The sequence below is a fragment of the Calliopsis andreniformis genome, chromosome 7 (assembly GCF_051401765.1).
Source record: "Calliopsis andreniformis isolate RMS-2024a chromosome 7, iyCalAndr_principal, whole genome shotgun sequence".
NCBI classification, from domain to species: domain Eukaryota; kingdom Metazoa; phylum Arthropoda; class Insecta; order Hymenoptera; family Andrenidae; genus Calliopsis; species Calliopsis andreniformis.
This window is the reverse complement of record NC_135068.1, coordinates 6,994,775-7,010,522: the sequence shown is the minus strand read 5'-3', so window position 1 is coordinate 7,010,522 and position 15,748 is coordinate 6,994,775. Positions and strand designations below refer to the sequence as shown.

Below are 15,748 nucleotides of genomic sequence, written 5' to 3'. Positions count from 1 at the left end.
AACCTGTTCATCAGGAATACTCACGTGAAATTAAGAGTTATCACTTACTTTCTTGCTTGTCTATGTCAATCTTGATGACTGGAATTTAATACCGGTTTCCAGGGACGTCATGTATGATATACTTCAATAGAGTAACGTTTTGCTACTGAATGCAGTATAGATGGCTCGTAAAGATTGAATTTGATATGATTGCGGGTGAAAGTGTGATGCTCACGACCTCACTAGTGTTGTTTTTGATTTAAGCTCCTGGGGAATAAACCGGTCAACTTTATGATGAATTAACTTTATAGGAGAACAAACAGTGGCGCTTAATGATGTAGTATGTAATGGGTTTTAAAATTCGTTAAATGTACGAGAAGATTAATGTTATGTGCCGAATTATTTAATATTAATCAGATTGATTTCACAGATGTCGAATTTTTTAGTTTCATTTTGTAAAGAAAAAAGAAGTTGAATTCAATGAACTGTGTTTTTCACAGAAAACAATATCTTGCTAATAACAGAATTTGTGATTGGTTGTACACATTTCTTCTAGGCCTGCGATTGGTCATATTGATAACACTCTCCAATCAAGATTCATTGCTAGTAACATAACCTATAAGTAATTCGTAGGTGATCCTTCTTGACCTAAGACTGTCCAAAGTAACAATATATTTATATTAAATTGCAGGTGACATCTGGGGAAAGAGCAAAAGTAGATAGCGTTATTTAGACATAGCAATTTATATAACGAAGAGTTATATTATTAAGAATTGTTAATTTAGAACACTAATGTAGTTTAGTAGAAATAACTGAAAAGTTAATGAAATTATTAACTACAAACAATTTATTACCTACGATAAGGGAAAGACATGTAGTTGTCAAATCTGAAGTTTCCTGTTGATAACCAGATCCTTATTATTTTTGGTGAGACTGTTAATAATCGAGGTTTTACTCTATTGAGTTGTATGAGTTTGTCACTCTCTTCCATGACAAACTTATAATAACAAATGCATGAATTTATCGCACATTGCAAACAAAAATATAATACAAAGCAAAAAGTAAGATCCATTAAGAGTGGCTACTATGAGACTCAACTCAAAGTGTCATGCAGCTTCTTTACTTTCTGATGACACAAAATGACCTATCATACACTCATCATCTATCTATTGTTTCACGTATTATCATAAAACATGATTTTTAATGGAAGTACAATCTCTAACAGACGAAATTACTTCCTCGTTATAAGCTCATAACTTGAAACTGTTGAAAGGAGAAAGTTTTCCTGGATGCACTACCATTTAATTGTTGCCAAGGCCAAAATGAGCTATCACACACCGATTTCAGATAGACGTCCTTGTAATTTATAAACTCGTCACTTAGCTATGAGTCTGCATCAGAACCATATAATTTCCACGCGATGGTTCATTCACGAACCTTGCTCAGACCCCTGAAAATGCGTCCGCGAGTCGCAGAGGGAAGCTGCGCGACGAGGTCAGTTACGAAACAGCAAACGTTAACTGCTTGAGTGTAGTTAGAGGAAGATGCTCCCGCGGACAGGATCGATCTCGATCGCGCTTGAAATCGACCAGCTGCCCACTGGAGACCGGACGCGAGACGGTCGTCGAACTTGCAGCGCCGCGAGAAGAGCAAGGAAAAAAAGGGGAGAAGCGGAGACAAGATTGGAGAACGCAAGCCAGTCGGAAAGAGAGTGCTTTCTTCGTGAATCGGTGACGGTGAAGGTCCTCGTATATAAGCAACTGCCGGTACTGCAATTGTCAGTGTGACTCGTCCCATCTGAAGCGTCTGTCTGCTAGTACCTGAGAATCCGAATGATGCTGCGAGTAGTAAGTTCGACAACCACACCTACACTAAGAAAGATCGAGCTGTGGGAGACCCGGAAGAGAGGATAGCCACGGAAGGACCTGGTTCTTTTCGACTTCCTTCCTTTGGCTAGGATTATGTAAAGGTGTCAGTGAATCAGAGACTTTCGGAAACAGTGTATCCCTGGGTCTATTCGTTTTTTGATAACGTGATAGTGATTTGGGAAGGATAGTGGGGAAGGGTCTGCTGTTTTTGGAGAAAGTATTCTGAGCATGGAGGATGCTGCCATTGGTATCGATGCTCCCTCTGCATTCTCCCGAAAAAGTTTGGAGTGAAAGTTAATTTCGCTCCATAGGTCATTGTGAAGATGTCGAGGAGAACGTGGCAACCTAAGTTTTGAAAATATTGGATAGTTATTATGGGTTGTATAATCGAAGTAAAAGTTTGAGTAAAAGTACCCTTTTACTCCAGGAAGAATAAATCTTGTTTTTTATTATCGTGCTGTCTTGGTTCCATTTGGACAAATTTTTGATAGATTCTGATAGGTTCAGCAGAGTTCAATAACCTACAATCGTGATTGCAACTTTGCAGTTCCTATTTGCTCTGGCCGTGGCCGCCGCGAGGGCCTCTTATTTCGGCTCCCTAGAAGGCCATGGTTTCGGCAGTGAGCCGAAACTCATCTCGCAGTCGGTCCATCTCAAGGAGATACCTACTAAAATCATCAAGGTCACGAAGACCGCAGTCGTCAAGGTCCCAGTCCCGTATCCAGTCAAGGTGAGTACTCTCCAATAAAAACCAGTCACCTTTCACTTCTCCACCCTATTATTTTCTCCAAATTTGTACACTGCGAAAGCAGCTGTTCCTGTGTAGTAGAGAACCAGTTGTGCTCTTCTATGAATAAAATATTAAGGTATTTTATTAATTTTGGGAAACCTTGATATTCAGAGTTACGTAATATACAATATTGTGTGTTTTCTGTAGATGACAAATGTTAATATACAATTGGCACACACACCTGACAAAAAACTACTTAGCCTTAAAAAGAAATCTAGAGGACCTAGTAAGCCTAAAAGACCTAGTAGGTGTAAAACACAATAATAGGCCTAAATAACCTAGTAGGTACACTTAGCACCAACCACAGGCTCTATCACTAGCAATGCACTTAAGCTATCCCTCAAATTACTTTCTCTATACTCCTATTCATGTCTACACACATTGCCCGAATCAAAGTAGTACTCATACCCATCTGCCTCAACCAAGGACCCCTTATTCCCAAACCACACTCGAGTAACTGATACCAATTCTCCTTAAGCCGCGCTGATCGACACACGATCTCTGATCTAGAATTCCTTTCTCCTCGCTAGGTGCCGCATCACATACCCGTACCGGTGCCAGTGAACCATCCGATCGCGGTTCCGTACACGAAGCTAGTGAAAGTCCAGGAAACGGTGCCGATCGAGGTGTCGAAGCCAGTCCCGATCGAGATTCAACAGCAAGTGCCAGTGGTGGTGCCAAAGGCGGTGCCTGTACCGCAGCCAATTCCTGTTCCTCAACCGGTAGCGCTGCCCAAGCCTGTCTTCTACCCGGTACCACACCCGATCCCTTATCAGGCGCACAGCGAATCTGACGGGGGCGCTGGTGGGTACGACTCTGGGGATGACCACATCGGCCATGACTCCGAAAGCTACAGCTCTTACACCGTGAATGAGCAGGGACACGGTGGATACGATCATTCTGGGGGACACGGACACTTCCAGCCGTCGCAGCCCGATTACACCTCGCATCATCATCATCACTGAGCTGGGTGGTCCTCGTTAACCTTGTACATACGTTGCTCCCGTTAAGTTTCTGTTTGCCCCTTGTTTTTGTTGGCTACTGTTAACTTTTTTATGTATTCTTTAATAAAAGTTGATACTTTATGTAAACCCTGGCGTCTAGGGATTTCTTGCAGAGGTGATTGATTACGGTGGGTTTGGGGGTCAAAGCAAAAACCTGTTGAGCACTTTTCATGCTCTGATGGAATGGAAAGTGAGCTGCAGTGTCATGGTTTGACGAGTCACTCGGCTGATTCAATGCGTCTGTACGATCTATATCTAATGGGAGTGGTGTTTCTGTCTACTCTTCCACCTCTCCAATGAAGGAACTCGCAATGCTCGAGTTTTTTGTGAAAGGAAGGGGGGAGGAAAGTTGAATGAGTGGCATTGCTGGTAAGTGTCTCTAACAGGTGAAGAGCGACTATCGCGGGAGCTTATTCCTGTTCCTCGTTCTGTTGAAGCAAATTGGTCTTCTATGCCTTAACTGGACTGTTCAAAGAAATAAGTTGTCCCTAGGAATTTAGCTTCTAGACATACTATGACGATAGGTACAGCCAGACTTCACTGGAGAAATTACAATTCGTAGTCTTCACTTAAAGTCCCATATTCAGTGCATGAATATGTCTGCTTCTAATTCAACGTCTCATGAATCAAGCATTAGAGGTGCCTACATTGTAGGTTAAGTGTTGAATTCCACTAGTTGCCAATTGTTTGATTCCCATAGTGACGAACACGCATTGTCCGAGCTTTATTCATCGAATGCTTTATGCTTTCTTTCGCGGAAACGAGGTACCTGCTAGATCGTGATCAGAATTAAATGCTTGCATAATTCGTCCGAGGTTTAATTTGGAACACCGCGTAGCGCATGCAAATTTGAGTGACCAACATCCTTTACCAGCTTAATGAATGTCTCCTCCAGCATCTCTTCCTCTCCACCCACGAAATCTCCTCTCGATTATTGCAAAAATTCGTAAGTGAGTATTTCCCAATTTCTGACCAGGGGGCAGGTTGCGAATTATCCTCGGACTTGAAACTGCCCACAGCTGAGCACATTAACGCGGTCAATCTTTTCTTCCATAATCTTTATTACTTGTCCACGTCGAACTGGGCTAAACGAGTTCCGTGGGAGAAGAAATCTGATGGATTGAACGGATGGGTGTCAAGGTAGTCGTTTTCGCAACACTGCTCCAATATGTGCACCTCGTAAAAACAATCTCAAGGTAACCAAAAGACAATCCACTTTTCGTACGAAAATGATCTTTATTTCAATGATACTAGACGCGCGTCAAGTTACGAAGAAAAAAGGACGATACAAAAATTACATCTAATGTCACAGGAGCAATACGCTAGATCCAATTAAGTCAATTCGCAAGGAAGTCCCTGGAGCCTTCTAGGCCTAGGCACTCCGAGCACAGGGACTCCGGATGCCCCTCTCAGGTTGGGGAACCAATCTTCGCTAGACTAATTAGAGATGAGGAAGACCCATGGCTACTGTCGATTTCTGGCAGTTGAATTCAGGTGTGCTCGAGTTGTCGCGAGGAACTTTCTGTGCCAGCAGCTGGGTCGATTGCTGTCATATTCCTTGGCGATGATCGAAGCTGGTTCCCCAAAGTACGTAAGGTAGTTGCTTGTTTACCATGAGGAGTAGCCAGACCAACCGTTGTATTGTTTCTCAACGACGACGGGTTGCGCGACTGGGTAGGGAACGTGCTTCAAGACTGGAACGGCGACGGGCTGGGGTACTTTGACGGCGTAGGGGGCTGGCACTGGAACCTTGACTGGAACGCTGACTGGGTAGGGGACTGGCCTGTCGACTGGGACCGGGACGTGCTTGGTCACTTCGACTGGGTAGGGTCTGGGGACATGGACAGGGTAGGGACGGTCAACTGGGACAGCGTATGGTACCTGGAAAACAGAAGCCAATAATTAGATCACTGTCTCAGACTTTAGCAAATGGGAAAATAAATAAAATAGCCCAGGGACAATTGACATAGAAAGTCTATCGAAGTTTCTAGGAAACCGCGCATGTGTGGGATTTGTAACATTTCCAGGTTACGACATCCCTGCACTTGTTCGCATTGAGACGCTAATTAGAGTTTCCGATGATGAAGGCACTTGGCTGCTAATCATGCACGTATCCGCGATAAACAGAGCGTGGATGGGAACTCGAGATTCTTGGTTCTGTTTATTGGTTGGCATCCTATCGATGGCGAATTTCACCTTGCGCAGATATTGCCTACGTGGAAACTTTTACAGTGACGTCTAGGAGATTATGTCATTCCCGATTTTACGCGACACAATATTTAGCAAGCTGTCCACTGTATCAGTCCTTCGCTTCTCCTCTCACTATTCGCTCGACCGACTTTCGATTCTCTCTTAATCGAACCTGAACAAAGGGGATTTTTACCTTAACTGGGACGGCGACATGTTTCTCGACAGGAACAGCGATGGGATGCGGTACGGGAACAGGTACTTCCTTGGTCAAGACAGTCGACACACCATGACTGTAGTCAAGTGATGACAGACCGCCATAGGGAGATAAACCCAATCCAGCGTCCAATCCGTATCCTAGGCCAAGGAGTCCTCGTTTGTCCTTCTTCGTCTCCTGTGGCTTATCCTCGGCGAGGGCGACTGCTACGCAGGCAAGGACAATGAAGATCTGTAAAAGAAATTTCAGAAATATTTCAAACTGGACCATTTTGGACCACTTCTACTTTCAGTAAAACAAGATTGACCCAATGTCAATTCCAGAAAAATTCAGTTTCTCGTATAAAAGAGCCTAACTTATTGAGAACACTTTGGAAGAAATGCCCGAGGAAAGATTCAATCACAAAATTCTATTATTTCGTTTCACCAAGTGAAAGGTGACGTAGAGTCTCCCGTGGGGTGTTTCAATCCTTCGAAGTTAAAAGTGAAGGGACTAATCCTGATTCTCGGGACAGTCCCAGAAGTTCTAGCACTCACCTTGGCGTTCATGGTGCTGTGCTATTCGACTTGGTTCGTCGGTAGTTTTGCGACTGATGAGACACCAACATGATCCTCTGCTTTTATACGCTGAGACGAACCCTTGAACAGGACGGAGGTGGTGGGCAGTGGCAGGCCCACAGAAACGGTGAAAAGAAATTGGGCGTGGGGAGCGAGCAGGGGTCTCCAAAAAGCGAACCAAGGCAAAGCTCTTCGCGCTCTTTTTTCTTGCGAAAGATAAATTATATCCCCCCCTCTCTAGATTAATACCTCGCGCCTTTGACTCCCAGTCCGCTGCTAGTCATTCGGTCGGCCATGTCAGGGTGTTCTTTTGCCACTGTGTACTCGCTAATTGTTTGTTCGACGTGTGATAGAAATGTAGTGATTTCATCGAGAAGAAAATACTGGTGAATGCTCCTGTGGGTTCGTTGATCGTTGCTGTTCTTTGTTAGCCATCGCTTTGGGATTTCTCTCTGGCAATGGGATTGTGGTCGAAGGTTACTAACTTTCTTTTATTTTCTAATGTAACTTGGTATTTTATGGGTAAATTCTTGGTCTCCGTGAGATTTCGTGTTTACACGGCTTGGACGATTGAAAGGCATTCCCTTTCCTTTAGGACTGGACTGGCATTACATAAAGTGGTCGAATTTCTTGAAGTTTCACGTAACTTCGCCCGTTAATTAAACACCTGTCCAGTTGGTCCTTGTTTTAATATCCTCATTAGTAATAGCGTAGGGCGATTCGCATATTCTGAGAAAGCTTCTCGTTTGATAGGCGAGTTTCATTGACTCGATAAAGCTTAAACGAATTTACTACCTTCTGTCTATTTATATCTCTCCATGGAGATAGAAGCTACGAGTTCCGAGACTCTTCAGACTGGATTTTTTTTGCATTTGAATGGCTATGCTAACAGAACGAGGTTGGGCTCGATAAAAATAAATAAATAGTTTTTTGGGAAAAAACGCTACAAAGCACCCATGTAGAGGCTCTAGAGATGACGATCGGCAGTGTCAATCTGGTTCTGCCTCGTCGAAAAAAGAGGCTTCCCGCTCAGGTGTTTGCGCAAACGTTTTCGTAAGGATATAGAATATCACCTGAAGTATTTTAACGAATTCTTTCTCGAATCGTTTTTTATTCGAGATTCAAATTACATGAAAGTGCAGACTTTCTTAATGGGTTCACGACGGTCGTCTCATTTAAATGAATCTATTTCAAAAAAAGTGTTTTATCTTATCGTAGCTGGAGGCTACAACAGCAGTCCTCGCACTATAATTTTAAACGTCCAATTCCTGAAATCGTTCCGAATTTCAGACGACTTCTAGTGCAATTTCAGACCCATATGCACCTCGATGCATCTGAGAGAAAAAAATCATTGCAGTAGCCTTGAACTGCCAGCTACTTCTCAATAGACGTGTGCATCCTGTTCCTAATTAATAGTTTCCAAGGATCATCATGAATTTCAAATTTCGCTTCTGACATTTTGAATAACGATCGAAGATGCTCCCTAACCTAGAAACACCGGTTTGTTATGGGCAAGACAAATAGACAGTCCAGTCTAACAAACAAGAAGGAGTCGAAGAAAAGAAGGGGGATTGTCCATGTTCGAATTTTATGCAGAAGAGCCCTTGTCTGGGTCCTCGAGGGGAGGTTCGGTATCCCAGAGCGTTTCGATCAGATTTTGAGCATCCAGTCCCTCCAGTTCACCTCGTTCTTATTAAGTCGACCGTTTTGCATGATTCTCGTCGATGAATCATTACCTTGACGAACTAATTTTTCTAACCCCTTGGAAGTTCTGGGCGTGGACAATGCTTAGTGTTACAAGGTCGTGAGTGGCGGTAATTGTCTAGTTGCGCGTGACGTATTTCTTTCGCGCTGTCGCGAACGTTCGGGCGTGCCTCCGCGGGGGAAAAGAACACGAGTACGTGCGTTTGTGACCGTGCAGGAAAGGAAAAGGGAGAGAAGGTTAACTGGTGCACGCTCAAGTTCGCTCCCAATGTCATCCACAACGACAGCCACCTTGTAACCCTCAATAACAAGGCGAGTAAAGGCTGTGCTTTCGGCTCAGCTATCCTTCACCGTGCATTCTGGGTCCCTTTCGCCTAATCGAAGGGGCTCGGTTGGGAAGAAATTCAATTCAGTAGCGAGGCAAAACCGCAGGGACGTGTACGCACGTCGCGCGTTGCATAAATCGTCTTACTCGGCTGGTTTCGACACCGGAAACTGGCTTTGTCCTTTTCCCTTCTTTTCAACGCACGAACCTCCACGGTCCGTTTGTTACGCGCTCGAGATGGGCTCGTTCCTCGCGATTGCACAACGGAGACGCGATGCAGCGAAATCGTCGAAAATTCCACGTTCAAGGCACGATGCATTTAACCTAATGGCTTCAGCGATTGTTGCTACCTTTATGGATCGAAAACCGAGAATTCCTGGCTCAGAATCAGGGACTTGCACGAGGTACTGGGGAACCTGTGACCCTGGAGAACGTATTTCAGAGAAGATATTATAGACTTGTAGATTATAAATAAGGACTTTCATCATTTATTTTCAACTGGTAGCCTTAAAGTAAGAAATTGGCTAGTGAAATGTGTTGACTTGTAGACTTTAAGTATACAGACTTGCATAAAGTATCTATGGGTCTGTAATCCTGAAGACTAAATTTTGGAGAAGAAATTAAAGACTTGTAAAGGAGAACTATGAATATTACAGTTTCATAGTATGGACATCAAGAAAAGTGTTCAGCTTTCAACAGCAGGGGCTGGTAGCCTCTAAATACTGATTTGCAGTCTTCAAATATAGATTTGCATGAGGAAATCAGGTACCTGTGATACCAAACATCGAACTCCAAAAAAGAAACTAAGGACTTGCAATTTCTGAATAAGGACTTGCAAACTAAAATTATGGATATTACATTTTCAAAGCATGAACCCTAATAAAACGATTAACCATTGAAAAGTACGGACTTGCAATCTTGAAACGTGGATATTCACGAACAAATCAAGAACCTCTGATCCCAAATGTTGAATTTCAGAGAAAAAAATAGGGACTTGCAATTTTCAAACATGGATATTCATGAAATAGTCAAGAGCCTCTGATCCCAAATATTGAATTTTCGAGAAAAAAGTAGGGACTTGGAGTTCCTAAATAAGGACTTGCGTAAGAGAATTATGGATACCAAATTTCCAAAGTGTGAACCCCAAAAAAAGATTAACCATTCAAAAGTAGGGACATGGATATTCATGAAATAGTCAAAAGTCTCTGATTCCAAATATTGAATTTTCAAGAAAAACGTAGGGACTTGGTATTCCTAAATAAGGACTTGCGCAAGAGAATTATGGATACCAAATTTTCAAAGTGTGAACCCTAAAAAAAGATTAACCATTCAAAAGTAGGGACATGGATATTCATGAAAAATTCAAGAGCCTCTGATCCCAAATATTGAATTTTTGAAAAAAAGTAGGGACTTGGAGTTCCTAAATAAGGACTTGCGCAAGAGAATTATGGATACCAAATTTTCAAAGTATGAACTCTAAAAGGAGATGAACCATTGAAAAGTACAGACTTGCAATCTTCAAACATGGATATTCATGAAAAATTCAAGAGCCTCTGATCCCAAATATTGAATTTTCGAGAAAAAAGTAGGGACTTGGAATTTCTAAATAAGGACTTGCGCAAGAGAATTATGGATACCAACTTTTCAAAGTATGAACTTTAAAAGAAGATGAACCATTCAAAAGTAGGGACTTGCAATCTTCAAACATGGATATTCATGAAATAGTCAAAAGCCTCTGATTCCAAATATTGAATTTTCGAGAAAAAAGTAGGGACTTGGAGTTCCTAAATAAGGACTTGCGCAAGAGAATTATGGATACCAAATTTTCAAAGTGTGAACCCTAAAAGAAGCTGAACCATTCAAAAGCAGGTACTCGCAGCCTCTAAGTACGGACTTGCGCCTCTCAAAGTCGAGCGCGCGTAGCGTTACCGAGCCTTATCGCGCGCTATCGAGCAGACATTGCTACCGTCTTACAAAGTACGTATATCGCTGCGCGTACATCTTTATTAGCCGTTGCGTATGCGAAAAGGGAGTAATGCTGCCTCGTCGGAAACGGTCGAAACGGCCGCGCGTAACCGGCTTATCGCGTGTAACCCGCGATTGTCCTGTCGCGTTTCAACGTGGCAGAGTTTCACGTACGAATCGCGTTGCCACTGTGCGGCTTTATTGTCATGAAAATGAGCATGATCGACCCGCTATTGCATGCCGAAGCGGCGCCACCGGTTTCACTTCAAGAACATGTACATTATCCAAAATGAAAGTCGACTTTGTTCGGTGATGCCGATAACGTCGGATCGCGACACTGAGGACTACTCGCGCGAAGGTGGCTTATTGTGCAATCCAGCACGGGATTCCAGAATATTCGAACGGCGGGCAGCTATCTTTATTTTCGAATCGTGTCCTAGTTATCGAGTTCCTGGTTGGAATTGCCTTTTAATCGCCTACGCAACTGTTTATTATTATATTCTTTTTCGCTCTACGATCGTTATCTATTTTGCGAGGTTGACGTGGCGATGAAAAGTTCACGCGAGTCCTTGTGTAACTTTCCTCGGTCAGTTTTTATTTAACGATCCTTCCTATAGATAGTACTCCCGATTTCGTCAACGTTGGACTGTTTTCACACACTTGTCACTTGCTGTTTATCGGGAGAAACCGAGAGCCTCGTGGGCCGTAATTCTTCGGCGAGTTTCCAATTAACAGAGAGAGCACGGCCTAGGAAAAGATGTATCGTGGGGTTTCATAACGCGAGGCTCCTCGATAGAGACGAGACAGACGTGTAGCTAGAATTTATAGCGTGAATACATTAACGCCATTCCCGTCGATCATTTATTATGAAACTGTTCCACGAAATTGGTATTCGAGACATTGTGGGATTGAGTGGTTGGTGAAGAAACTATTTGACAAGTTAAGTGAATCAATTAATTTATCACGTCCGCTGCTACGCTACCCAAGGAGCTGTTCCTCGAATTAAGCTGCATCGAGGAGCGAGATAAATAGCAGAAATTTGTCAGAATCAATTATTTGTTGGGACTCCGAGTCTTTCTGCCATAAAAGATTTGCACGAAAGTCGTGCAGGTTAAGCCTAAGAAGTCCGTTCTTGCGTGAGGAAACGCGATCACCTGTAAACGTGGACGAAATTAACCCGAGGAATGGAATTTGACCTGAAATTCACGCACCGTGATATGAGTTACGTGAAAAAAACTCGTTGGAAGCGGTTTTGATCGTTACATTTACTTTCATAAACGGACGTTTCGAGTAGCCCTTACATAATTATGGCGTTATTCGCATGCGTGTGATGGCGTACGTGCGTCGTGTAATCTCCTCGCTTTCGGTGACAGTGAGCTGCTCGTTTTTCATTCGTTAAATAATCGCAGCTATCGAGGAGAGCTGAGTACTCGATAGCCATTCATTGGCGACACATAATGAGGCAAATGGGAGTCGGGAAGATTTGAATAAGTGACTCGATATCTATCATAAATTTCGTCGATCGCTTTCATCGAATTTCGTCAACTGACATTAAGAAATGACTGAGCCATAATATCCAGCTTTTAACTTTCAAATAATCAGAAAATTAGAGATGTTAATACGGTAGTTGACGTCCCTGTTCGGTTCTCTGACGCTGGCCCAGGTCGTGGGAATAATAAATAAAGGAAGTGAATTTCGTGTCGGATATTACTTGCGTATATTTAACGAATTTGTATGCAGATAAGATATAACACAACTCTGTCGACATCTTGATGTAGCAAGGTCGGCAGTTAAGGATGACATTAATTAGTTGATTCTGTAACATGATCGGAATGTGGTAGCAGGTAATGACAGATATTGTATGGTACTTTTTAAAAATTAATACGCACTGTGTACGTTCTTCAAAAGTGAATGGAGATGAATGGTACAGTACGAACTGTACAAAGTCGAAAGTGTGGTTAAATATATGTACATGTACGTTAACTGGGTAACACGTAATTCTGTTTGTATCCTTTTACACGTTGAAGTAAAACAATAGGGACTTGCAGCATTAGATTACGGATTTACGATACAAAACTAGGAGAAGCTAACCTTAAAAAATAAATTTGAAGCAGGAAAACTAGAATTTGTAATTATAAACACGGACTTGCAGCGTCAAAGCAGGGACTTGTGATACAAAATTAGGAATTGCGTACTTCAAAGTATAAATTAGAAGCAAAAAAATTGAGACTTTCAGCTTCAAAACAAAGACTTGCAATAGAAGGATGGGAAATGGAAACTTTAAAGAATGAATCTGGAGTAAAAAAACTAGGACTTGTAACTTTGCTCTAGGGATTTGTGGCAGAGTTCAGGGCAGGTAATTTTAAAGTATAATTTTAAAACAAAAAAGCTGAGACTTGCAATCGTAAAATTAGAATTTCAAAATATGGATTTGTGGCAAAAATTAAATACAGATGATTTTCAAATATAATCCTAAAACAGAAGAAAAGAAGACTTGTGAATAAAAAATACAGTTCTGTAACTTCGAAGTACGAACTTCTAAAAATTACCGATAGATGGCTTCAAGCTATAACCCTAAAAAAGAAAAAATGAGAATTGCAGCCACAAAAGGCGGACTTGCAGCCCAGAAAATTACTAACGCAAGCTCCATAAGGTATTAAACTGTACATAAATCCATGACAAATCTAATTTCTACATACAAATATGAAGTAAAAGTCATACACAATGGAATCGCTTCATGGAAAGAAGTAGCATGTCTTAAACGGTCGACTTTGGCAAGCAACTTCTCTGGAAAATCCTACGTAGCCTTTTGTTTCTAAGAAGTCCTCTATATGTATATAGACAAAGGTGAGTGAAAACCCGGGGAAAAGTTCACGGCGTGACCTGCATTCTACGAGTATCGTGAGATCTTTAGGAAAAGAAACAAAGTTAGGATCAGGGAGGTTCCCAGATCGCGCGAAATCGCAGTCAAGGTTCCAAGGCGGGAACATCGGTCTTCGTTTCTACACAATGAGGGATCAGATAGCGCTTGTAAAAGTATAGTAATGGCCTGTCGCGCGAGGAAGTGACGAAACATCTCGTTCGTGCTTAATTAATACCGCGGATATTCGCTCCAGCCAAGACGACATCTTGTGTGGCTGTGTTTAAATGTTTTTACGAGCTGCCGAAGGTATTCACGCCATCGACGTAGTCCTGGAAGGATGTCGAATACTTCCATTCCGTTGCGTCAGCTCGGTCACGCATGAATTTACAACGCTAGAAACAGCACTGGTTTCAAGGAATCGGTCTCGATTGGATGTTTTTGCGACCATCTAGATCACGTATTGAAAAAATCGAAAAGTAACTGGAGGCTGCGACATGATTCGTACGTCGCAATAATCCTTCGCCAGCGTGAAGTTACGACACGCTCATTAAACGTTACACAGTCACATACAGAATAGGCCAGGGAAGTTAATGAAACTGGTCCCTTAGTGGTGGATGGATAAATAATATGACAGACGTGTTTTTAAAAAAACATTTATAAAATCAATTTATTGCATGAATTGTAGTTACTACGGTAAAAGAAGTTTTGGTTCGGCGCTCGTCATGATGTCTTTTGCGATGCTGTGGGGTGGTTAGGTGAGGGCTGGGGTGATATTTGGTTGAGTGGGAAATTTGTCTACCAGAGACTGTGTCCAAGACCGTGTCCAACACTGACCTCCTTAACAAGAACGGGAACCGACTGCTTAACAAGAATAGGCTGTGGGACTGGAACTGCAACAGGCTTAGCGACCTCGACTGGATAGGGCTGAGGGACTGGAACCTGAAAACCAAATAGACCAGTTAAAAATTTCGTAAATTCCGTCATTTTCTTTGAAATCAAGTTTCTAAATGCAACTCGCCAGAGCGCAAGAAGCTACAAGCAACAGTTAAGCAAGGTCCAAGTGGACATCATGCTTAGAATTAAAGGACTAGGGCTGAATCACAAACGAAGCCAAAAGTATGAACAGTTTGAACTCACCTTAACGGGGTATGGAGCAGGCACAGGCACGGGCACCTTAACTGGAACCGTCACTGGGACAGGCTTCTCGACTGGGACCGTGACCGTCTGAGTGTGGACCACTGGAACTGTCTTGATGACTGGCACAGGGACTGGGACTGGGTGTGGAACCGCAACTGGTACCTGGAAACCAAATTCTTTAATGACTCTATGTCCTGCATGTTCACTAGGGAATCTTAAACTCATTAAGCTGAGCTTTAACCCGATACTAAGATTGTTGAATCTAGCTGCAGAAGTTCGAAAGGACAATCCAAGGGACTTCTTACCTTTACAGGGACTGGTCTGTCAACGGGGACGGGGACTGCAACAGGTTTTGAGACGACAACTGGAACAGCAACATGCTTTTCTTGAACCGCAACAGCTACACTGCCGTGATCCCAGCCGCCAAGAAGGCCAGAGTCCCAACCCGAGCCCACGTTAAGCAGACCACGTTTCTGTACTGCATGGTCTTCGGCGAACGCCGCGGAGATCAGCATCAAGCATACCTTGAACGAAAAATGTAGGGTCACTGACGTGTGTTACGATAGGATGAGACCTGTCGCGAGAGGTACTGAAACGCGACTCTGGACCGACGACTGTTTCGAATAGAAGCTTTTGCGCTAAACGTTCGCCCTAAAACTATGCGATTTAGAGGCTCACTGGACATATCGTAGTCACAGAGGGATTTTAAAGAACTCTCCAAGTTAGACGTACCAGGGCCCTCATGTCGTCCGAACGACTGATACTTTGGTTAGAGTGTCTGGTGATGTAAATTTAAGTCAGTTCTGTCGCATTGGAGGAAAACCACCCTTTATATAGGGAATTCACTTTCATTTCGCGCGTGCACCCCGCCAATCGAAAGCCAATGGCCGTTCGGTAGGCTATCGCCACACCTACCGTACACTATTTACCCACGATACAGGCCCACATACCGTTACACATTATAATACATAATGTGCAGCGAGAAGTTGTATAACACGTTAAACATGCGCCGTGTCGGGGGCTAGCAAATAGAGCACGGGGCACTTTATGCAGAAACACACATACGCGCAAGCATTTTCGACCAAACTGCGCGACACTAACGAGGAGACACGGCCAGTCCAGCTAGGAAACGCGGGGACCCGAGGCTCCCAA

General features: G+C 43.0%; 1 protein-coding gene across 1 annotated transcript; it reads left to right on the top strand.

The window, feature by feature from the left end:
- Window positions 1-1,523: 1,523 nt before the first annotated feature.
- LOC143181381 (uncharacterized) lies at window positions 1,524-3,602 on the top strand. Its single transcript, XM_076381760.1, has 8 exons — window positions 1,524-1,741; window positions 1,783-1,907; window positions 1,949-1,980; window positions 2,031-2,127; window positions 2,275-2,288; window positions 2,339-2,353; window positions 2,395-2,577; window positions 3,168-3,602. Exons 1-8 carry the CDS (start codon window positions 1,524-1,526, stop codon window positions 3,600-3,602), a joined length of 1,119 nt encoding a protein of 372 aa, XP_076237875.1.
- Window positions 3,603-15,748: the final 12,146 nt, after the last annotated feature.

Coding starts and splice junctions, on each gene's coding strand:
- LOC143181381 (XM_076381760.1), top strand. CDS start 1,524: ATGCTCCCGCGGACAGGATCGATCTCGATCGCGCTTGAAATCGACCAG. Junction 1,981..2,030: donor CAGAGACTTTCGGAAACAGT/GTATCCCTGGGT, acceptor TGATTTGGGAAG/GATAGTGGGGAAGGGTCTGC. Junction 2,578..3,167: donor CAGTCCCGTATCCAGTCAAG/GTGAGTACTCTC, acceptor TCTCCTCGCTAG/GTGCCGCATCACATACCCGT.